Source organism: Pelophylax lessonae, assembly GCF_965119305.1.
Source record: "Pelophylax lessonae genome assembly, chromosome: 5".
Taxonomy (NCBI): Eukaryota; Metazoa; Chordata; class Amphibia; order Anura; family Ranidae; genus Pelophylax; species Pelophylax lessonae.
The window spans coordinates 156,688,382-156,714,159 of NC_138772.1; the positions used below are offsets into that span (position 1 = coordinate 156,688,382).

At 41.2% G+C, this 25,778-nt stretch overlaps 1 protein-coding gene across 1 annotated transcript in view; it reads right to left on the minus strand.

Moving 5' to 3' along the window:
- NEK10 (NIMA related kinase 10) overlaps positions 1 to 25,778 on the minus strand; it is a 472,071-nt gene that overhangs the window by 63,343 nt on the left and 382,950 nt on the right. The window contains exons 32-33 of the mRNA XM_082258594.1: positions 24,175 to 24,275; positions 12,348 to 12,458 (exon numbers count right to left, since the gene is read on the minus strand). Of these exons, the coding sequence (XP_082114720.1) occupies positions 12,348 to 12,458; positions 24,175 to 24,275 (212 nt within the window). The remainder of the gene's footprint in view (positions 1 to 12,347; positions 12,459 to 24,174; positions 24,276 to 25,778) is intronic.

The window sequence follows — 25,778 nt, forward strand, 5'->3', positions numbered from 1 at the left end:
AGATATGGTATGCCGACCTAGTAAGACTTCTGGTAGTATTCATTAAGTCTAAATACTGAACACATTTTAAAAAAATAAAAACAAGCTATCTGTGGCTCAAGGAATCATTGTCTGCTTTGCAGGATAAAGAATAGGGCATTCCAGAGTTTGTGATTCCTACAATGCGAAAAGCTAGAAAGTTTGCTTCATGCAAGGTCTATCATCAGAAATGGAAAGCATACTTCATTTGATGTGTGTCTCAAGGCTTCCACCTAAGGAGTTTCTTCATGGTGCAAATCCTCTTCTTCCTGCAGTTGGGTCTTACCCAAGGTTTGGCTTTTAGCACTGTGTAGGGTAGAATGTCTGTTCTTTCAGGGGCCATTTTCTTCTAATTTCTTGATTAAGAACTCTGTAGAGGAGGTCTCCCATGTAGAAAACCATGTCTGTTTCTCTGTGGGGTCAGAACTTGTCTCTCTCTGCATTTCAAAAACTTCAATTTTGGCATGTGTCTGAACTGGTGGCCTTATTTTCTGCAAGGAACCCCATTCTTGCTTTGCATAGGGACAAGGTACAGTACTTTTGAGGTCCACGAATTTCTTCTTGCCTAGGGAAGTTTCTGCATTTCACCTCAACCAGGACATCAATCTACCTTCCTTGTCTGTCTTCAGCTCATCAAAAAGGGAAATTTCCATCCATTGTCAGGAAGTGGTTAAGGCTGTTAGAGTCTATCTCTCAAACACTGCATCTTTCAGGAAAACTGACTATTTTTTAATTCTGGATGAATCCTGTAGGGGTGCATTGGCTTCTAGTTCCACCATCTCTAGTTGGCTTGGGTAGATCATCATCCATGCTTATGGTCAGAGAGCACTCTACTAGATCTAAGGGTACTTTCCGCATCAAGCAACCATTTTCCAGATTTGCAAGACTGTGGCGTTTTTTGTTTGCCAGTGTTCATTCCTCTTGTAGGCAGCAGTATAACCCAAAGGTTAAATACTTCATGTCTCCCTCAGTAGACTCAAAGAAATGGATTTTGCAGTGAGTCCAAGAATCCAAATTTTTTAAAATCAGTCTTGTCCCTCTATGTTTAGCTTAAAGTATCCACTATGCTAAAAGGTTCTACTGCCTCACAGAAGACGTCTATTCACACAAAACGTATGTCAGGCAAGGCAAGGAAATAGCGGTGACGTTGTGACGCCTGTGGAGGGTGTGGGACAATTGTATGTTTTCCCAATGCCTGTTTTAACTTTGCTGTTGTAAGTAGATTCTTGTAACGCTCCTGCGTTTTTATACGGTGTGGATTTTCAGCTGCAGAAATAGTTCCACGTCAGCAGTCATGTAAGAGATATGCTGAGATACCATTCCCAACCTCAATGACTCATCATGTGTGGAAGGTCTTATTTCAGCCAGTAAATACACACAATTAGCAAGCTGGTTCCTAGAGTGACTTTATGCATGTGGTAACACAATGATGAAGGTTGAGGGATAGGTTGAGTGGAGGTGGTAGGTGATAGACACTTGAAGGTGAGACAGTAGCAGATGGATGCAGGAAGGTTTAGCAATGTTGTATGATAGCAGATGATAGAATAGCAGGTGGACATACAAAAGAGATCAACCCAGTGCAGAAAAGTAGCAGTAGTCTCAAGAGCTAGCAATCTAGTTTATGCAGATGTGATAAACAGTCTCTACTATGCAGAGCTAGATAGTGTAAGCTTAGTATAAGTTTATAGAGAATTCCCCTGCGGGGTACTTAGCACTATTAGCGATACAGCCGAAGGGTGGTTCAGGAGAGGCGGATGATCCAGTAGCGGGATACAGGGATCAGCGCAGCGAGGTTCCGTCAGCGAAGTAAGCTTGCAAGCATGGAAGCTTCAAGCAAGGTTAGCATCCAGATAAGGGTGTTTGAACGAACACATGTGAGTGAGAACCGACGCCTTAAATAGCCATCTAGTCCGGCGCTGAGTGATGACAGCTCCAGTCTTAAAGGTGTATGCGCACCTTTCCAAAAGTAAATGGTAGGGCGCATACACTTGTGGAAAGTGTAATTTAGGGTACCAAAGGTACCGGAACATTACAATTCTTTTATTAAACTCGTATGCTTTTATTGGACGCTGCGCAAAGAGTTTTTTCTCTCCTCATTGGTATACTGTATGACCCGGTTCGGGGTTCCTTAGGGAAATTTGTTTGTGGGAATTTTCATCATTGGTATCCACAAGGCAGCTAAAAAGCAGAGGTGGCCTACGCCTAGAGGGAGGGGTGAAGCTCAATTATGTGAATACAGACCTTAATAGGTCTAATGATCTGGTAGGAGGATATATTTGCCCTGATATTTTCACTATTCTATCCATCACTTTATGGACTTGATTTGGTTTCTGGACACTTGATTGGACTTTCATTAAATTTTATAATATCATCTGTGAAGGTTATTGCACTTATTTATATGACAGTGCAATACGTTTTTTATCGTATCACTGTACTTAGCAATGGATATGCCAAAGGTCTCCTTCTGTCAGAAGAATTTAACACATTCAAGAATTTTAAAAATGGGAACTTTGACTCACCTGTAAATTCCATATCTTGGAGTACAGTACACTATACAGGACCTACATTCATAGTCATGGGTTATATGCAGATTACCTTCAAGTGATTGGATATTGGTAAAAGCTTTGCTGGAACACCCCCAGTGCACCCTCATATAACCCTAACCACTTTGTGAGACTCCAGTTTTGTAGCAAGCCATAAGGAGAAACAAAAAAAAGAGAGGATAGACCTATGTAGTGTACTATACTGCAAGATATTCTTTATCTCAGTTCTACAGTAAAGGACATAGGATTTGTATTCTTAGATTATAAAATGTTCCCAAGCAATAAACTGAGGGAGTAGAGGGCAACAACAAGCAAACGGGCCAACATTAAACGAGGGTCAACAGACCACTCAGATGACAGCTTAAAGTGCCTTGTAGTCAAAGCTCTCATCAGTCAAGACCTGAAGTTCCACCAGGAAAATCTTTGAGAAGGTATAAGAAGATGATCAGATAGCAGCCCTGCAAACCTGTAAAACAGATGTCTGATGCTGAAAAGCCCATAAAACAGATTTGGTGAATGTGCCCAGATAGGGATGGGAGGAACCCTTTCCTTGAGGGCATAAGCAGAGATGTATAGTAACTAAGTAGAACTACTTAACTACTGTACTTAAGTACCGAAAGGCGGTATCTGTACTTTCCTGGAGTAGAATTTTTTTCTCCTACTTCCACTTTTACTTCACTACATTTTTCCGATGATTTCAATACTTCTACTCCGATATTTTTTTTTTGTGCTGCATAGTTACTCGTTACAATTATAAAGATTACCACTGCCAGAACAGTAGATGGCAGGTTTTATGAAGTCAAAAAAATGTGTATAATGTTATGTGTAAATCAGCGCATACAAAAATAAATGCTACTATATGTATAAATAAAATGGTCTACATATCTGTTGTTAAGGGGAAAGAGAACCTCCTCCAACCAAGGAGAGTCACAAGTGTACATAGACCTTTTTTTCTGGTAAGAGGCTGATTTTGCTTTTTTCACTGGAAGTTGAGAGCACAGGTTTTGCAGTTTTGTTTCACTGGAAGAGTCTATTTGGATATTAAAACAATATGATGTTCAAACTTTTGACTTATTTCTTTAATAACTACATAACACAGTACTTGTACTTTTACTTTCAGTACTTGAGTAGCAATTTTTTTAAAAAAACTACTGGCACTTTTACTTTCAATACTTGAGTAGCAAAATTTAAAAAAAAACTACTTGCAATACTTAAGTACAAAAAATGACACACATAAGTACATACGCAAACTTAACATCAAGAAATACCTTATTAGTAACCCCATTAATTCCGTGAGTAATACTTATTCTGGTATGGCGGTGAATAGTGGTTTGAGAAACAAGTCCATATGGAATCCCCCGGTTATAAACAACCAGGGGGATTCCATATTCCAGATTATCATCCGACCCGCCGACAAGGGTGGGGGAGTGGTGATAATGGATCCAGAGTTTTATCACCAACAAATACAGGGTATGTTGGCAGATGAAACCACGTATGTACTGTTGTCAAAGGATCCAACTAGTGATTTTGAAAGTGACCTCAGAGTTTTGGTAGACCAGGGGTACAAAAACCATGTGCTAACAAAAAAAGAGAAACAATACCTGGTCCCGAGTGCGTGCAGAATACCGATAGTGTACACGCTACCTAAGGTCCACAAGGATCCGAATTGCCCACCGCCCCGCCCGATAGTTAACGGGATAGGGTCGGTGTGTGCTAGGTTGGGCCAATATTTGGACACCTTCCTCCAACCCAGTGTCGTAACTACAAGGGCTTACCTTAAAGACACTAAGGACCTGCTTATATCGTTGGATGATGTGGTCTTGGGGGATGACTCGTCCGCTTTCTTAGTGACGGCGGATGTGTCATCCCTCTACACCATCATCCAACATGATGATGCTCTATTGGCCCTTAATTGGGCCCTGAGTAAGAGGGATGATTTACCACATAACCAGAAGTTGTTTATCCGGAATGCCCTGGACTTTTGTCTAGGGCATAACTATTTCTGGTATAATCAGTCCTTCTACAGCCAGAAGAAAGGTGTGGCAATGGGAGCGAAATTCGCTCCCAGTCTCGCCAACCTTTTTATGGCAGAGTAGGAGAACAAACATGTATTTTGTAGGGAGAGACCAGAACTCCTTTTCTATCGTCGATTCATAGACGATATTATTTTTGTATGGAACGACACAGAGTCCTCATTATTGAACTTCATGAGCTATTTGAATACTAATACAAATAACATCAAACTCGAGTTCAATTGGAGTTTAACGGATATCCACTTCTTGGACGTAAATATAAAGAAGGGTTCGGGCAGACTAACTACGTCTGTCTTCTTCAAGTCTACAGATAGAAACAGTTACCTGTCTATTCAAAGTGGACATCACCCGAACTGGCTGCGTAATATACCGCGTGGCCAGTTCATGCGAGTACGACGGAACTGTACATTTGAAGAAGACTATATCGCCCAAACCAATGTTCTTAAGGAGAGGTTTATCCAAAAGGGATATGACGAACAATGTCTTGAGAAAGAGATTGAAAATATTCTGGATATCCCTCGAGCTGCATGCTTGCAGAACGTGACGAGACCCACAAATGGATCTGACGATAAACAATGGAGTTTTTTGTCTGATTACTGTGAGGACCACAAAAAAGTAGAAGCCATCTTCAAAACCCATTGGAACATCTTGCAGATGGATGCAGTATTGGGACCTGTGTTGCCCGATGTTCCATCCTTCATTTACCGTAGGGCCCCGAGCTTTGGGGACAGGGTGGTGAAGAAGATCCTTAATCCCCCGGATACTTCCTTCTTTCCGGGTAGACGAGGGTTTCACAAATGTGGGAGATGTAAGTCATGTTCGTATACCCCCCAAAATCAGAGGAGACGTGAGTCCTTTTATGTTGCAGCAATTGACAAGAGTTTCGACATTAGGCATTTCATCACATGTGATACCACGCATGTGGTGTATGCTTTAATGTGTCCCTGCAAAATCATTTATATAGGACGAACTAAACGCACTTTGACAATTAGAGTTGGGGAGCACATCAGCAATATTATTAAGGGCAAAACAGAGCACAGTGTCCCAGCCCATTTCCGTTCACATCACCAACGGGACCCCAGTTGTTTACAATTCTGGGGTGTCGAGCGGGTGACACCCCCGTGGAGGGGTGCCAATTGGGTTAGGGAATTATCAAAGTGCGAAACAAAATGGATATTCCAGACCCAATCTTTGAGCCCTGTAGGATTAAATATAGAGTTGGATTTAAATTGTTTTATTAGTGATCATTGATTTTAGTTTCCAACTCTATATTATATTATTTTATACTTGATCTTTTTTGTTATTTGATCTTTCATCTTTGGATGATGTGCGTTGGGAGGACCGTGATCCCCCAAAGTGTCCGCACACACAAATGTCCCTAGGCTTGTGACTCATGCTGTCTAGCGTTGGTTATGGGCTTAGGGTTATTTTAAATATTTTAATGATTTTACTTATTTATATATTTAGTTTTGCCTATTAGTTTCCAATAGATTTGTGTTCTTTTTTCTGGTGTGACATGTTTTTGCTTATTATTATGATATTTTTGGTATATGGATTAAACTTCCATACAAATTTTCCTTACATTGTTACACTTCCATTGGTAGATGGCGCTGTTGTGCATAGTGTACTGAGTACACATAAATAACTTCTTGGTCTTCCTGGTGGGTGGAGCCCATACATCCGGCCGGGACTCTATGTTATTATTCTTCCGGGTCATGGAGACCTTACATCTGGCCGGGAATCCGTGCTATTATTGTTCCGGGTCATATGTTAATTAAGGAGGAAGTTTTAGCTGATTGGGCGTAAAGCTGAATCACTATGATTGGTCAGAACACGATCGTCACTACCAATGGAAAGTGATGTAATTTACAGCGTTTTAAGTATGTATATACACTAGCGATTTTGTATGGATACTATCGGTCTATTGGTGGTTGAGTGGTTGGTGTCTTTTTGCTTTCAGCATAAGGGTGCAATTAACTTCCTGTGTGCTATACTTCCGGGTCGTAGGACGGCCCATTGTAGTGAATAGTGGCGAGATGGAGGGTTACTGTGCTGTCTTAGCCTGCTATTGGCCAGTATTCTACAGGCATCCACCAATAACCGATGGTGTGAACCTCGGCACCACCCTACTTCCGGGTTATAGGGTAATGTACCATAGAGATTAGTGAATTGAGAGGAAGTGATCCTGTAAATCTAGTCTGTGATTGGTCGACACACCTGAGCAACCACCAATGGCCGATGATGTCAACCCTGGCCCCGCCCTGTGGGTTGATGGGCATGGGTATTTAAGGTTACCGCCAAGCCGCCGTGGTCACGCTCCCGGGGAAGAAGTGGAAATCACGAAACGCGTCGGGGCGTGACCAGGCGGTGTAACCAGGCTGTGTAAGAGGAGTTCGGATTACCCAGAAGGCGCGGCGTCCACGGCGTGGAGCCTGGACATCATCTCCCGAAGGGCATCCCTCCCCTATTCGTGACTGTTTTTTTGCGTTTGATGACATACAAGACATGTGAGTGTGTTACCTTATGTTTTATTTTTATTTAATAAAACCCTTTTAAACGGTATCACGCTATTGGGATTATGTTCTCTCCTCCCCATATGCTGCTGAGCTTTTTTTGACTGCGCTGGTGCGATTCCTGTTGTGGATACTCTGGACCAGTGACCATCATTATAAGCCTGAATGCTCAAACACGAAAGTGGGTTGGGCCACAGCATCTGGTGAGTGGGCAATTCTCCTCCCCCCTTGGAGCACGGTGGTGGTGGTGATCCTTTTGAGAAACACGTCTTCGTACATTATCATCCCAGGAGATAGAGTGAAGGATTATGGACTGTTTGAGTCATTTCTGAACTTTTTCCTGCTGCCTATGTGACATCTATTGCATTTCGGACTTTTGTGCAGTGGGCACAGTATTTTTTTGGCACTTGCTTCTTGACAAGTTTGCGCTACTATATATATATAGGGATATTGCTGAGTATCTATCTATTATATATCTTTCTCCATATGTTTTAGTTAAGTAGCTGCATAGCCAATTTATTTATTGGTGAGTGGTCCTCATTTGAAGCGCTTGGGATAGCTTATACCTTTATTTGGTTTTCGTTGGGCATTTAAGCTGTCATATTATATAAGTACAAAAAATGTTGAATACTTTAGTACTTCTACTCAAGTCACTTTTTGATAGAGCACTTTCACTTCTACTCAAGTCACTTTTTGATCGAGCACTTGTACTTTTACTCAAGTATGGATTTCGAGTACTTTTTACAAGTGTGGGCATAAGCCATATAAATGAGCTGTTTGATCCACCTAGCAATGATGCAAGAAGCAGCAGGCTGTCCAATCTTGGAACCTTCAGGTAGGCCAAAGAGGACTGAGTCAGTTGTGTCCAGACAAGCAGAAACCAGGAAAAAAAGAGGGATAAAAAGCCATGACAGAGATCCCTGTAAGAGTACTATTCAGTTGTAGTTATGTGAACAGTATGGTAAAAAATGTAGTAAGCATATACTCAAATTCATAAGGTTGCTTAATATTCATCCTAGGGTCAAACAACCTATTTAAAAAAAGGTAGTGTGAGAGGCAGCACTCAATGCTCATCAGTGGTTTTTTTTTTAAATTCTTGCACTGCGCAAGTTTGTCATCAGATATGGTGAACAATGGTAAAAAGGATGAGGCGTCAAAATGGAACCAATGTGCGGTCAGCAGAGGCGCCCAATTAAAAAAAATATTGTTTCCAAGTGCATGCTTCAGGAAGGTTGGTAATTATTGATCATGAAAACAGGTGAATACCATTAACATGTTGGTGGCTCTTTAGTGGTCACTCTGTCAGAAAAAGGTGTTCATTGTGAGTCCAAAACACGTAAAATACTGTATATACAATAAAAATATACTGTATGTCATTTAAAAAGAAATGAAAATGCCACAGACACCGAGGGCACCACTTCATTGTAAAGAAGGATTTTGGCTAGGCTTGGAGGGTTTTAAGATCCATGCCAAAAAAGGATAGATCCGCTTTTGATTCAGTGGAGAATGCCTGGGTGGAACAAAAGGACCCCTTTCTGTGGAAAGAGGAAGTTACTATAGTAGTAGTAAGTGCAAGCTGTCATTTTATGGGGTTAAAACACCCCCCCATAACTTCCTTTGAAACTGTATCAAGGGATTCACTAAACAGGTAGTCATAATCTAAAAGGTATGAGCAAAAGATGTCTTCTGCACGCAGGTTCAGCAGACCAAGCCTTTAATCACACAATTCTGTGCATGTGCACACAAGGCAGCATCGTCCTAAAGACCAGGCAAAGTGCATTGTGAAAAGCATCAACACAAGATAGCAGGGCTGAGGGCAGGAGCTGCAATTTTTCCAGCAGAATTGGGTCTTTAAACAAAGGATTGTGTTCTTGTTCCTTTCTTGTTCCTTCGACCTGTCCAGTTAGCAACAGCCTGACAAACTGACAAAACCACAATGCCCAGTTGTAAGGCAGGATCTGCAAGAGCAAAGGTTGCCTTCAATAGGGTTTCTAAGCGCCTATTGACAGAATCCTTAAAGAGGGGAATATCCCAAACAAGAATGCTGGTTGAGAACATGTCAGAATCCCACACCCGTACATGAAATCCATAGGATATAACTCAGCAAAGAGTTTTGGGGGAAGAAAATACCTTCTCAGGATTTGACCATTTCTCATGTACAGTTACTTTGCATGTGCAAAGGGAAAAGTTTTTCTAGGCTTTGCCAGCCTTTATGTTCCCACAGGAACTTGTTTTGGCTGAGGAGATTCAGGTGCTGCTAGGCAAAGACTATTACACACTGCATTATTAAGTGAGCTCACAGACAGCATTTGGCATAAAGCCTTAGCTTGTGTCTAATACCACATGGAAGGTGAAATTTTCTCTACAAGATTTTCTTCTGCATATACCTCACCTTCCTCATAATCTTTTTCGAGGAGGCTAGGATGTTCAGAGTCATACTTCTGAAAATATTCTTGTGGTGAAAAGGCATTAGAGCCCTTTTGGACCTTGGAGGTTTCTGGAAAGGGTAGAGAGTTTCTTAAAGAAATCAGACATACTATAGCTGCATTGTAATCTGCCTAAGTCATATAGGTCATCTGCTTCAGGCCTGAAAGGGAGCTAGAATTAGAGGATGGGATCTGTGTCAATACATGACCTTGCTCTGATGCAGAGGAAAAGATATCACCCTGCGCCTTGTGTAGGTTTTCCTGCAAAGTGCTGTTAAGCTCTTTTTTCTCAACTCCTCTGTGCCTCGTTTTTGCCATTGCCGAGTGTGCGGATCCCCTGTGGGGGTACTCACAAACTGGATATAAGAGGGAGCCGCAATAACCCAGGTGCTGACTGATGTCCTGTTATTGCGTCGCTGGAAAAAGTGTCAGTCAGGAGATTTAGTTGACTTTGAACCAAAAGTTTAAGTTTCAATATCAGTATCAGCCCTGTTTGTTCTAATTAAGCTTTACATTGCGGGGAGTGAGTTTAACCACTTCAGCTCCGAAAGATTTTACCCCCATCATAACCAGGCCATTGTTTGCTGTTCAGAACTGCACTACTTTAATTGGTAATTGAGTGGCCATGCAATGCTGTCAGACCCAAAGGAAATTTATATAATTTGTTTCACACAATCGAGCTTCCTTTTGGTGTATTTTTCTTACCACTGGGTTTTTTATTTTTTGCGAAATAAATGGAAAAAGACCGACATTTTTGAAAAAAAAAAAAACATTTCTGCTATAAAGCATATCCAATAAAAATTTCTTCAAAAAAATTTGGCCACAATGTATTCTTCTACAGGTTTTTGATAAAAAAAAATCCCAATAAGTGTATATTGATTGATGTACGTGAACGTTATATACAAACTATGATATATACTGTATACTGGAATGTTTTCTTTTTTTATACTGCTAATGGGGGGGATCAGGGACTATGCCACTGCGATAGTGCGACGGTAATCTGACACTAACTGCCAGTGACATACACTGTCACTGTACTAATTACACTGGATGGAAAGGGGTTAACATCTAGGGCAATCAAGGGGTTAAATGTGTGCCTAAAGCCCCGTACACACGCACAGATCGTCGTCATACAAATGTTCGTCTTTTCTCCCCGGGATGTCGGTGTCTGTTGAAAAGTGCAAAGACAGCACAAGGACAGCACAAGAATTTTGTCCGCAGACTTCAGCTGACTGCAGAAGTGATGTCATGTAATGGTTAACTTTCCCTGTGTTTTTTATTTTCTGAGCATGCCCAGTCTTGCAAATCTGCGGTCTGTCGGCTGATTTCTGTACTGACAGGCGAACAATCGTCCGTTCTGGTGTCCGCAGACAAAAATTTTCATGTTTGCAAGAAAGACTCTTGTCCGCGGATTGTGTGCAGACAGCTGTCGGAGGCACCATACTAACACGCGTACAATCGGCAATTCTTTCGTTCGCCGACGTTTGTATGAAGACGATCTGTGCGTGTGTACGGGGCTTAACTCTTAGAAATGTATGTAAAGTGTGCTGCTTTTACTAATAAATCTCTGAGTTTCTCATCCCTGCAAAACTGAAGGATCTTTCTCTCTGTACAGTGCTCTGTGTTGTTTACCAAAACAAGGCTTTAGGCTGTGATTGCACAAAACTGATCAGCAGGTCCCAGCCAATGATTTATAGGTGGGACCTGCTGATAGGCTGTATGCAATCACACACTTGCTGACAGACTCCCGCTGTGTATAATCACTGCAAGTGCTGAGCAGGGGGGTCTCACATGCACACGCCAACAACCCAAGAGTAGACAGCGATGTACCAGTATGTTGCTTTGCCTATAGCAGCCGCTCACCCGCAGTACATTGCGGGCAGAAGGTCACCAAGTAGTTAAAACAGCTAATGGAGCAGATTAAGAATGTACAGTGTTATGTACAGCTACAGTATATCATATAGGAGAAGATAAATTAGATACATTTCAGAAAATATGGAAAGATTGGTTAAAGTTTAAAGGTAAAAAGAAATATGTGGAAATGGGAGGTGTGTGAAAAAAAAAAAGAATAGAAAGGGGAATGTGAAGAATATAGGTGGGACGAGAACAAAGATCGGACAAAGGATGCGAGAGGAGGGGATGGGGTGGGAGGTATTTATTATACTTGTGTTTGTTAGGAATATAAGAATGAGGGTATTCTTTTTTACTATAGACGTGTATTTCTTCCTTATAGATTTTGTTTCAATTCAGAATTAAAGTTTGTAACAAGTAAAATGTAAAAATTAATAAAGTTTATATAATAAAATAAATAAATTGGTCGAAGAAAAAAGAAAAAAAAAAAAAAGAATATACAGTGTTGCATGTTAGAGCCCACTATTTTTTTCATGGGCCCTCGATAAACCTACAGCGACCATAAAGCTGATCTGACCAATTTTTTTAAAGCGTTTTATTATTGCATGCATTGCGGTAAGCAGAAAGTCAGATACATTTGTTTTCAGCGTGTATGCACACGAGTGTGCCAATTAAAATGAATGAACATATACCACATGCTGTATTGTACATTGCCACACATTAAAACATGCATGCGCTTCTACCGGAGCCACTGATTAGTCAATAGAGCCGGCCCTTCTGTACCAGGCCAACAACTGATTGACAAGAAGGTGAGCTGTTCAATGCCCACCAGTCAAAATTCATACATATATATCTTAAAATATGAGTGAGCACAGTACATATAGTTCAAAATGGCACAACCAGTGCTTGCTGTACATAAATATATATATATATTTTTTAAAGTACCAACAGAAAAGGCTTTACCTTTTGCATCTCTGCTTTTAGGTTACAAGGGTTGCTCTGGAGACTGAAAAGTGATTTCTTATACCGTTCCACAACTCTTCGTTTTAGGTTATCATGTAGTGCTGGAGGGAGCTATAGAAACATAGCGAGAATGAGAAAATGTTTTTACAACATTGTTATGTTATTTATCAGTCTGTAATATATTTTAATTGCATCCCTAGAGATATACTACCATAAAATGTGTCCATATACTGAAATACGCCTTAACCTACTGCAAGCTTAAATACCAAGCAAGATATAATTGTGCATTAAGCGACATATGAGTTGAGCTTGAGGATCAGAGCAACCTGTTTACAGAAAGGTTGCCGTGTCCTTTTATATGTCAAAGCCGAGTTCCAGCCTAAGCTAGTTACCAATATTAAATTAAGATACAGAAGGGTGAGGAGGTGATTTCTAGAAGCATTTAAGACTTAAAGAAGCATGTTTTGTGTCTAGAAGGGTCACGTAACACCATTAAAATGTTAGGCAACATATATAGCTTTCTGAGGAAAGAAGTTATGGTGGAGTCCTAATATATTCAACTACCAGACTCATTTGATTCATTTAAATATGTGTTTCTGTGAACTCCTTCACCCCAGAATGTCAAAGCTGAGTAAACATAAATCTTAATAAAAAAACTTCCATGATTTAGTAGGATATACTCTATTAAATTTGATTTAACAGAACTTGATAAAAACGTTGACTTACACCAGTCAATATAGAGGGGGAGGTAGGCATAGACAACATTTTTGGATTCTTTAATCTGAAACATTGTGTATAGTCTTTAGAATTAGACCTCTTTCATACTGCAGCAGAGTAGCTTTTACATAGCGGTGCTTCTAAAACGCACTATGTGTTTTTTTTTTTAAATGCATGTGGTGTTTTAACCTCCCTGGCGGTATGATTATGTCAGGAATTCTGTACCAAAAGCGGTACAATTTTTTGCATGGAAATTTGGCGTTATGTATTATAGGCCTACAATTCTTAGTAATTACTGACCAAAACAAGACTCTAGTAGACATCCCAGATGTGCTAAATTTGAAACACAAACACATGAATTATAATCTAATCAATAATATAATATATATATATTATATAATAAAATTATATTATCGATTCGATTATAATTCATGCGTTATATATATATATACATATATATGTATGTACATATATACATATATATATATATATGTGTGTGTGTGTGTGTGTATGTATGTATATATATATATATATATATATATATATATATATATATATATATATATGTATATATAATATAAATGTTATGTGTGTGTTTGTATTTTGTGCAACGCTCAACGTTTGAATTTCCCTCCCTAGTTCCGCTCCCATGCAGCTTTGCTGCTGCAGGGAACGGAACTAGGAAGTCATCAGATCGACGGAGGACGGACGAGCGGCGGGGATCTCAGATGGCTGGCAATCACAGCAATGGGAGATCGTCGCTGGATCGCCAGGAGAAGGTAAGACACCGCTGCGCGTTCTGCACATCCACCCTGAGCGTGACTCGGGGATACCGATCCTAGTCTAAAAAAATCCACCCTGAGTCACGCTCGGGGATACCGCTAGGCAGGTTAAATGCATTACAGCCCACATGCGTGAATAGCTGGTTGTTAAGGACGCTTTTGGGTGCCGTTTTCTTCACAACCGGTTATTCATTGGTTTTTAAGGATGTCAGGGGGTGGTTGCCAGAGTCGGAACCCCCTACCATCCTTAACGACCAGTAAAAATGCCTCCCTCAGTGGTCAGCATGCTTGAGCTCCTCTTGTACAGGAGCAATGCTACCACTGGAAGGGGGAGAAGAGAGAAAGGGCAGGACAGCAGGGAGCATCTGCTCCCATAATCTGAGGAGAGGAAGCCAGTGAAGGCCGGATTAGGTCCACAGCTGGCGCAACTAGTGAGCACCAAAGGGGGCAGGAGGCTGTGCAGGGGAGAGGGGACTGTTTACATTCCAGCTGATTGTTATGGAGGCCGGCATGTCACAGCTCCTTAACAAACAGCTATTAACTGGTTGTTAAGGAGGCCGGCAGGTGCCCGTTCCTAAACAACCAGCATAGTGATTTCAAAAATGCACCTAAAAAAGAACTCGGTGCATTTTTGGTGCGTTTCTCATTCACTTGAATGGAAGGTGCAGTATGCAGGGCTTATCGAACCGCAGTGCAAACGCAATGCAGCGATGTGCAAAATATCTCATAGGATTTAAAAGCAAATAATTTTGCATGTGCTTTTGTCCGGCTGGAAAGGTGCGTTTCTGTGCGGTAAAAACGCATCAGTGTGAAAGGGCCCCTATACTCTCCTGTCTCTGATCCAGTGAGATATTGCTGACTAGATCACAGAGCCGTGAAAAGTTTTCCCACTAAGCATATGCATTCACTCTGTACCCTTATCTACAGTATATCTATGTAGAATGTGGAGGGGGACAATGATACACTGGTCAAAAAAATTAAAGGAACACTTTTTAATCAGAGTATAGCCTCAAGTCGATTAAACTCCTGGGATATTGATCTGGTCAGTTAAGTAGCAGAGTGGATTGTTTATTAGTTTCAGCTGCTTTGGTGTTATTTAATTAACAACAGGTATACTAGATGGGCAACAATGAGATGGCCTCCAAAACAGGAATGGCTTTACAGGTGGAGGCCACTGCCATTTTTTTTCCTACTCATCTTTTCCGACTGTTTTTCACAAGTTTTGCATTTGGCTAGGGTCAGTGTCACTACTGGCAGTATGTGATGATACCTGGACCCTATTGATGTTAAACAAGCAGTCATGCCTTTGGCATATGTGCCATTGCCAGAAGGTTTGGTCCCAACACAGTCTCAGAGTATGGAGGAGATTATAGGAGACAGGTAGTTACTCTAGGAGAGCTAGACAGGGCCGTAGAAGGTCCTTAACCCATCAGTAGGACCGGTATCAGCTCCTTTGTGCAAGGAGGAAAAGGATGAGCACTGCCACAGCCCTACAAAATGACCTCCAGCAGACCACTGGTGTGAATGTCTCTGACCAAACAATCAGAAACAGACTGCATGAGGGTGGCCACTAGTGGGCCCTGTGCTTATTGCCCACCATCGTGGCGCTTGATTGGCATTTGCCATTAAACACCAGAATTGGCAGGTCCACCACTGGCGCCCTGTGCTTTTCACAGATGAGCGCAGGTTCACCCTGAGCACATGTGACAGATGTAAAAGGGTCTGGAGAAGCTGTGGAGAATGTTATGCAGCCTGTAACATTGTTCAGCATGACCGGTTTAATGGTGGGCCAGTGATAGTATAGGGAAGCATATCCATGGAGGGACACACAGACATCTGCAGGCTAGACAATGGCACCCTGACTGCCATTAGGTATCAGGATAAAATCCTAGGAGCCAATGTCAGACCCTACGTTGGTGCAGTGGGTTCTGGGTTCCTCCTGGTGCACAACGATGCCTGGCCTCATGTGGTGAAAGTATTCAGCCAGTTCCTGGAGGATGAAGGAACTGATACCATTGAATGGCCTCCACGCTCGCCTGACCTAAATCCAATAGAACCCCTTTGGGTCATTATATTTCAGTCCATCCGACACCACCAGGTTGCACCTCAGTCTGTTCAGAAGCTCAATGATGCCCTAGTCCAGATCTGGGAGGAAATACGCCAGGACACAATCCAGCCTCTCATTAGAAGCATCCCCCGACAGTGTCATACATGCCATTTTGAGTTGCTGCAATTAAATTTCAGAAAAATGGACTAGCCTGCTGCATCATTTTTTTACTTTGATTTTTGGGGTGTCTTTCAATTCAGCCCTGTGTAGGTTGATAACTTTTATTTCCATAAAACAATGAGACATCCTGTCATTCCTAACATATTACCCAGTCCATATCAGTACAGGTATCCAGCATGGCATTTCCCCCCCATTGAGATCTGATGTGTTTTCAAAGTGTTTCTTTAATTCTTTTGAGCAGTGTATATTTATAATCAGGAATTATAATATGGGAATAAATGAGAATTATAATAAAAGGAGAAATTCTGTTTTTAAATAACGTTGCCCCAGGTGCCCATAAATGACAGTGCTCTTTCATTACAGTTCATTTTCTTCTGGCATGATAAAGAGTTATTACAATATCTAAAACCAGAATGTACACTGAGAGTAAGCATTATGTGACGATTATGGTAGAGCTACCACTGGACCGTATAAACTGCAAATTAAAAGTCTGCAAAAAAATAGATGTCTCTATGTAAATTTAGAAAAAAAGTATCTTGTGACCCTTCAGTTTATCCACTGGATTGAAGCATCCATAAAGCCAAAAACAACAATTGATTATCTTTCAGCTTACCAGTCCTTAGATGAGGTGGGTGTATTAGTTTTCTTTTTTCAGGCCAAAAATAAAAAATGAATGTAGCCACATCTACAGACCAGTATGCTGGGATATGTTCATTGTTGGGGTTAGTAATGCATTAACACACAAGTACACAACAAACTGTACTAAAAACACAAGTTGTAGATGTTTTACATAGCTCTGTCTCTTTTACTATGATGCCATAGGCCAGTGATAGTGAAGCTTGGCATCCCAGATGTTTTGGAACTGCATTTCCCATGATGCTCACCTCCAGTTTAGACCTGTTTCCAGGTCTAAAATTGCCTTCCCCTGCAGGGGTTAATTCCAGGCTCCTCAGCTGTTCAATCTCTTTCCAGTCTCCTCTCTCCTTACTGAGCTGGCTTTGTCTGGACTTCCTTTCCTCCACATCCCCTCAGTATAAAAGATACACTCCCATTATGTAGTATATAAAGGTTTCAAATGTATTGCATAATGTCCACTTATATTAAAACTTGAGACTGTGCACTTTAAAAAATCATCCAACAGGGCAGCAGCTCCCGCATGCTCTCGTATGTTCCACAAAAACAGTCCTCTGTCACCCAACTCCTCCCACGCGTATCGTGACTTCCTCGGGGATCGTGATTGTGACTATTTGAGTGGGAGGAGTTGGGTGACGGAGGACTGTCTTTGTGGAACATACGAGAGCATACCAGAGCTGCTGCCCCGTCAGATGATTTTTTTTTAAAGCACACTGTCTCAATTTTTAATGTAAGTGGATGTTATGCAATAAATATAAACCCTTTATATACTACATAATGGGAGTGTATCTTTTATACTGAGGAGATGTGGAGAAAGGAAGAGACAAAGCCAGCTGAGTGACGAGAGAGGAGAGTGGAAGGAGATTGAACAGCTGAGGAGCCTAGACCCTTAACCCCAGCAGGGGAAGGCGATTTTAAACCTGGAATCAGGTCTAAATTGAAGGTGAGCGCAGTGGTGAAAGGTGGTGGGAGTCACTGCACAATTGTATTAACTGAAATCCACAAAGGTGAAGGTGGAAAAACTCTCAGGATATGAAAAGCACATTTAAAGGGAAAATATTTGAAAGAAGAAAAGCACTACTAATTGATATAGTCATTTGGGACTATCACATTTGTTTTATTTTATTGTAAACAAGAAAGTTTGTCATTGAATAATGATAGCAGTTTTGTGGTTTGAAAGTAAGGTTTTGGTTTAAAAATATTATTGGGTTGCACACGGATAGGCACAGCCAACATTTTTGACTGTACTTGATTTGCAGTTGTGGGAACACAATTATTTGGTTGCAGCCATCAGACACAAGTTAGAAGTGAGGGACACATTAGATAAGGGAGTGCGGGATAATACACACCTGTTTTATTTCCCATAATGCTCTTGCACTCTGCAGTGTAGTTGAGCGTCATGAGAAATGTAGTTTCAAAACATCTGGGGTGCCAAGGTTCACCATCACTACCCTAGGCATTGGTCAATGAGGCCCTATGATTAACAAAGTCTCAAATTGGGTTTTTCAACTCCCTTGTAAAGGAATGCTTATGTTGCCTATGATTTCTTTAAAACACCTTCCCGACTGTGTAGTATGCTGTCAGTTTATTGTGGAAGCATCTACTGAAGATGAAATGAAAAAATAAGGCTTTTATTTCTCATTTTAAGATAGTGGACAGTCACATATACAGTATTCCTTCCTCTATACTCCTGTGTCCAACTGTGCATCAGAGCTAAATGTGTATAGAAAGTTATTACTTATATTTACAACAGGGCATACTCGAGAACTTTAATGTAGGGTACTTTTGCCTCTGAAGTAAAATAAGAAGCCAACTGAACCCACTGACACAGAAAACTATAAAACATCCATTTTCTGCAGACACATGCTTTAAATAACGCATGCATATGTTAAACAAGAACACAATTTCACATCTTAGAGTACATTAACCACTTAAGGGCCAGAAGGTTTTACCCCCTTAATGACCAGGCCATTTTTTTCAATTTGGCACTACATGACTTTAACTGGTAATTGCGGAGTCACGCATTGCTGTACCCAATCAAAATGTATGTCCCTTTTTTGTCCACAAATAGAGCTTTCTTTTGGTGGTATTTAATCAACTCTACAGTATTTATATTTGCAATATTAATAAAAAAGGCTAAAAATGTTGAGAAAATATTAAATTTTCTACTTTTTCTTATAAAAAACGGCAAAAATTGAATTTATTGGATATATGTTTAGGTATAAATGTATTTAGCTACATGTCTTTGATTTAAAAAAAAAATCTCAATAAGCATATATTTATTGGTTTGCGCAAAAGTTATAGCGTCTGCAAACTATGGTGTAAGTACAGGAATTTACGCAGCTTTTACTTTCTGAATGCCTATCTCATTTCTTGAAGTGCTAAAATGGCAGGGCAGTACAACCCCCCCCCCCCCCCCAAATCTACACCTTTTTGGAAAGTAGACACCCCAAGGAATTTCCTGAGAGGCATGTTGAGCCCAATGAATATTTAATTTTTTTGTCACAAAGTTGTCATTAAAATTATATATTGCTCATGCATGCCATGGGTATATGTGGAATTACACCCTAAAATACATTCTACTGCTTCACTTGAGTATGGGGGATACCCCATTTGTGGGACTTTTTGAGGTCTGAAGAAAAAAAAAAAGAACATAGCAGCTTCCCCTATTTGCATCGATCAATGTGGAAGAAGAAATCTCTGCCAAGAAAAGTGTTTAAAAACATATGGCGAAGCATAGGGGAGATCCGCCCTCTGTGTCCACACCCCATCCCCTATGCTTCACAATATATGCTCTTTTTTTTATCTGTGATGATGAAATCACCTCCTACAGCGCTGCAATCATTGATTTATGTATATGCTGAGAGCAAACACTGTTGCTATCAGAATAAACAAATCAGTGCTGCAGCTGATGGGCGTACCTGTAAAGCAAACAATGGTTAACAATAAAACAGTAACAACAAAACATTACAATATAATAGTATACAGTGCAGTAAGTCCCAGTTCACACTACCGCGACTTGTCAGGCAACTTGTCAGCCTGACAAGTCGTGGTCCATTCTGTGCTACGGGAACCGTTCTAATAGGAGCGACTGAAGTCGCTCTGACTTAGAAAATAGTTCCTGTACTACTTCGGGGCGACATCGGAGCGACTTGCATTGACTTCCATTATGTGAAGTCCGTGCAAGTCGCGCCAAAGTCGCGGTGCACGCGACTTTACAAGTCGCCCCCGAAGTCGGATCGCCATAGTGTGAACCGACACATAAACAGTAGAATGGTGGAATCTGCAAGAAATAAGAAAACTATATTTAACAATGAAAAACACAGCAACAATAAAACATTACATTATAATAGCATACAGTACAGTAAAACAGTAGAATTGTGATATCTGCAAAGCAAACTATGTTTAACAATGAAAAACAGTAACAATAAAACATTACAGTATAGCAGTATATTATAAAGTACTGTAAACCAGTAAGAACAGAAAATTAACTCAATAAAATTACTATTTTTGTCTTTTTTTTTTTACACTTTTTTTGTAACTGTAAAACAATTTATACGTTCCAGGCTATGGTCTCTTAAAATATTAGATAGCCATCTAACATCTTTTGGGACCCTGTGTTAAAGTGTGCCCTAGACTGTGCCGTGCTGTACCCTATACTAATACTCTTTTAGTGTGTGGTAGCGACGGAAACAGTCCCTGATGCAGGGACCAGGTTGGCCAGGACAGGAGGGACAAAAAAAGTGGGTGTCATTCCTATATCCGCATTTTCTACAGACACGACATCTTCTTTGAGGTGCTATTTGGGTAGGGGTACCAAGGAGGACATCCGGAAAATGCTTCTCATGCAGCCGGCTCACTGCATCCGGATTGTAAATGTGGGCCACAGCACCTTCTGGATACAGAAGGGCTGTGATGATCTCTTCCTGGAATTTTAGGAAGGATCATCTTCTTGCTGACACTTTGTATACCACATAAGCTTTCAGCAGAGCCAATTATTGGAATAAGTATACAGACACTTTCTTGTACCAGCGTCTGGCCTTAGGGGCAATTAAGTACGGTGACATCATCTGGTCATTGAAGTCTGCCCTCCCATGTTAGGGTTGTATTCGTGGACACAGAGGGGCTTCTCAACAACACCAGTCGCCGTTGTAATTTGGACAGTCGTATCTACGTGAATGGAGAACAGAACGAAAACATTCCGTGTGTCCCCCCACTTCACTGCAAGCAATTTATTACACTTCAAGCAGGCCTTCCCCCCATCTAGGTCGGGAAGCTACAAGCTATTGGGGGAAGCCCCAGCGATTAGATCGCACAGTGCCACAGCAGCCACATGCGCCAATTCCAGAATCAAAAAGGTGACTAAATAGTGGCACTAATAATAGTGGTAATAATTGTCCACGTATAAATGGTACCCCTTTCTGAATAAAGATGACACCAAGTCCCAAACAATCTTGCAGCTGCTCCTCATGTAGTCTGGGCAGTTGGGGGCTCCACATTGCTATCTTTTCCCACGTAAGTCCGGAAACTACATGTATAGCCTGTTGCCCTGTCACAGAGCTTATACATCTTGACACCATATCTGGCATGCTTGCTGGGGAGAAATTTTTAGAAAACAAGGCGACCAGAAAATTCAATCAGGGACTCATCAATGCAGACAACTTGTTGGGGCGACAGAGTTAATTGTCATTGAAATGCATGAACCGCAAGATTTGCTCGTATCTAGGCCTGACCATGGCACCAGAGAACATGGGCATATGATAAAATGGGTCAGTGGACCTATATGGCTGCAACTCACTCTTTTTAGGGATAGGCCCAGAAAGGTTTTAGATTCAGAAACAGTGATACGTTTCCATGCATATTATCTGGCAAGGGTCAAATTTGGATTTGCAGCAATAAATTGATCGGCATATAATTTGCTTTGGTCCACAATAGATCTGTACAGATCTTCCGTGAAAAAAAAGCTAAAAAAAACCAAGGGGAGTAAAATCAGCTGTTTCCACCTGAATTCTGGGTTGGCCAGTAAATGGGGAAGTACGAGCATTGCAGAAGTGGTGGGCTCCCAATCAGGGTTTGCAAGCCCATCAGGAAGGACACTATGGGCTCTACGGTCCTGTCTTTGAATTCTTGGTGACTGCGGGACACTACTTGTGCTAGCCACCGCACTAGCTTGAACTGCACTTATGGGACTCGCCACATCACCAAGTGTTACTGCAGTGCTGGTCTGACTACAACCAAGATGTACTAGGCCGCTGGTGCTTGCCAGTTCACCAGAAGGTTTAGTGGCACTAGTACCGACACTCTGCTGCATACAAGAATGCTGTGATTGTTACACCTCAGCAACAAAAGAATGGGGTCGGGTATGCCTGACCTTAGCAGGGATCACTACTCCATCATCCAAGCAATCTATCAGGGTGCCGCTGCTCTCTACAGGTTTGAATACTGAGCCTGATTCTGACAGTGAGGTTTCCCCATCGCTCTCATCTGCCATGCTCAGCATCATATAGGCCTTTTCACTAGTGTATTTCTGTTTGGACATTTTGGCCAATAAATTTATAGGTACCTAATGTGACTCACAGGTAAAAAAGCACCTGGTTGTCAAGGAGTGTTTGAACCGCTACCAAACAATTGAACTGCTAATGCTAGCAGAGATCAGGCCAGACTCTGCTAATGCTGTGGTTTAGTGTGCTGTGTATTGGAAGGTACAGTAATCTGTTGATACTGCACTTCTTGGGAGCTGGGCGGAGGGGCTAAACGCAGGTGCTGGCAGATGACGGGGCTGATCCTGCTAATGCTGCAATTTGGGAACACTATACTAAACTTTTGTGGACGCTAGTATAGTTCTGATCTGATCAACGACATTGATCCATTCAGACACTTCACTAGTAATGGAGGTGTTTAGGGTGTGTGTGTCACTGGCAATCAAAGGGTTAAAACGTATTACTAAATATGCGGCGGCCAATCTGACGCTATCCTGGATTGACTCTAACTAATGTTAACTCTAATTGATGTCACCTGTGACACTAATACAGTTATCAGAAAATAGATCTGTACACTATAATAGTGACACTGTGACAGGGCAATGAAGGGGTTAACTGGGGGTGACCAGGGGGTTAAATCTTCCTTAGGGTATATATGGGCGGGTACCCTAAACCTATCAGGGACTGTCGCTAACTACCACTAACTGCCTCTCAAACTAACTTGTGTCACAAGTGACACTAATACAGTGATCAATAAATTATCTGTATACTGTATATAGTGACACTGTGACAGGGAGTGAAAGGGTTAACTGGGGGTGATCAGGGGGTGACAAATGTGTACTGGTGTCAGTGTAGTGCTTGTGTACTCACTGTCTGATGCTCTCTTCTCTCACGCTGGAACCAAAAAGGGCTCCAGGAGAGAGGATTGTATAATTTCCTGTGCCTGTGTTTAACTTACAGCACAGGATGTTCTGCAATTGGTCAGAACCGATCACCAGGTCCAGGCCACAAATCACTGGCCTGGACCTGATGACTGATCAATTCTGTACTGAATCAGCACATTATGGGGATGGGGCGCGCGACCGACGTACAGTTACGTCGTTTCGAGCAGCCGAGCCATCTTGCCACAGTGAGACAGCGGCGGGTGGTCGGTAACTGGTTAAACTATGCAAAGTGTATGTCAACCTTAAAAACAAAATACTGTATGTTTTCCTTTTAGGTCTATTGAATATATCGTTGAAAATGTTTTGTTATATTTGTTCAATAAGTGCAAATAAATACCTCTAGATCATGTCAGAAATGTAGAGCTGTCCTTTGTCTCATGCACATTTTCTGTGACATTTCAAGAAGAGTAATTAGCCTAGTTCTTATCTCATTCTAAGCAATGATTACCCTTTATGTTGTAGAGACACAAGAGTGGAAGGATTTGAATAGTTTAGCAATAAACAACTGGCCTGGGTTTACACCACTAAGTCCACATAATGATGCTGTGTTTTCAGCCCACAACAGGACTTAGGAGCAGAATGCATTTCTGGCAGATCAACAGGTATTTTTCTGTACTTGCAGGGTTTTTACAGCAATAAAATATAGATAAATGTGCAAATATTACAGAGATGTACTGAAAGTGCAAACTGCTGCACAGAGTTAGCGGGTGAACCCCCATCAAAGTTTTACTATGATTCCCCATATAGTATAGATATGCCTCTGGTTTCAAACCACTGCTAACCACATGCAGATGCCTCAAGGAAGGTGCACATCAAGTCCATTACCCATTTCAGCACTCGTACCGTTAATCTGAGGGCAACCTTATTTAGAAATATCAACCTAGTGGTTGACTTAATGTAAAGCCACCCAGAGCTGTACACAATATGCAGCTAGAGATTAATTATTGTGAGTTTTCCCACTTCAGCTATGTTTTTAACACCCATAGCATGCTCTGCTTGGGGCATAAATTTACGCAAGCATTAAACCATGCAAGATAAGTATACCTGTGTTATGTAAATTATTTTGTGCAGCTGGATTAAAATTTGTTGAATAGGATCACTGATCTGTCGCACTTTCTTCTGTGATACTGCAATGCCTGCAGAAGCTGTGGCATAGAAGACAGACAAAGTAGTCAGATTAAACTTGGCACATTGAAGACAAATTTAAATGAGAAGTTTTTTTTTTTCTGAAATGAAAAGTAGGCATTTATACATTTTTAAAATAGAAAGATATTTCAGCGGTGCTGTGTGCAATATTCAAAACCTTTGAAAATGATCAGACAGGTTTGGTTCTGGCATTTATGGATTCATTTTTGTTAGTGTTTTGTTTATGGTTCATATCAACAGATGCTTCCAATAAATTGGTAGGATAAAGTAAGGTTGTAAGAAAAAAAGAAAACATGACTGTAGGAAGATATATATTAAACATTTTCATAAAAAAGTAAAAGTGTTTAAGTCTTTTTAAACAGTAAAGACCTTATAATATATTTCAACTGAGATAAACATTTTTAGACATTATATTAAAACTTTTTAAAATGTTAACTAAAAGAAATCCTAGCTGAAATCTTAAACGCATAGTTCATCTTTACCAAAAAAATCGCCTATGCAGATAAGAAATGTCTGCAGATAAAGACAAACTATGCAGCTTTGACCAAAATTGGATAATGCCCGTGTTGAAGGTGTAGGCCATATACAGTGCCTTGTGAAAGTATTCGGCCCCCTTGAACTTTGCGACCTTTTGCCACATTTCAGGCTTCAAACATAAAGATATAAAACTGTAATTTTTTGTGAAGAATCAACAACAAGTGGGACACAATCATGAAATGTAACACAATTTATTGGATATTTCAAACTTGTTTAACCACTTTACCTCTGCTCACAGTAATATTACTGCGGCAGAGTGGCTCGTTATCGTCTGACGACGTAGTACTACGTCGTCAGACACTCCCCCTTCTGGGCGGCGCTTGCGCGCCGCCGGAGGCTCGCTCCCGCTGTTTTCATTCACAGCGGGAGTCGGGCCAGGGGAGGAGCAGCGGCGATCGCCGCTGCTCTTACCCGATCGTCGGGGATCGAGTCTGGAGATACGCCCGCTGTGTGTAAACACAGCGGGCGGATCTCCATAGTGACAGGGAGTGACAGATCGGACTGTTCAGCATAGCTGGACATCCGATCTGTCCATGACTCACTCAGTCACCTCCCCCCCTACACGTCAGTAAGCACCAGGCATACATTAACCCCTCCCGCTCCAATAAAATTAACCCCTTCCCTGCCAGTGTCATTTTTACAGTAACAGTGCATATATATAGCACTGATTACTGCAGTAATGTCACTGGTACCCCCAAAAGTGTCAAAAATGTCAGTCAAGGGTCCGATCTGTCCGCCGCAATGTCACAGTCCCGCAAAAAAAATCGCAGATCGCCGCCATTACGCGTTAAAAAAAAAAAAAACAAAAATGACAGAAATCTTTCCCTTTGTTAGTAAACGCAATAACTTTTGCGCAAACCAATCAAAATACGCTTATTGCGATTTTTTTTACCAAACATAGGTAGCAGAAAACAAATTGGCCAAAAATTTTTAAAAAAATTGGTTTTTACATCTTTTTTGGGGGG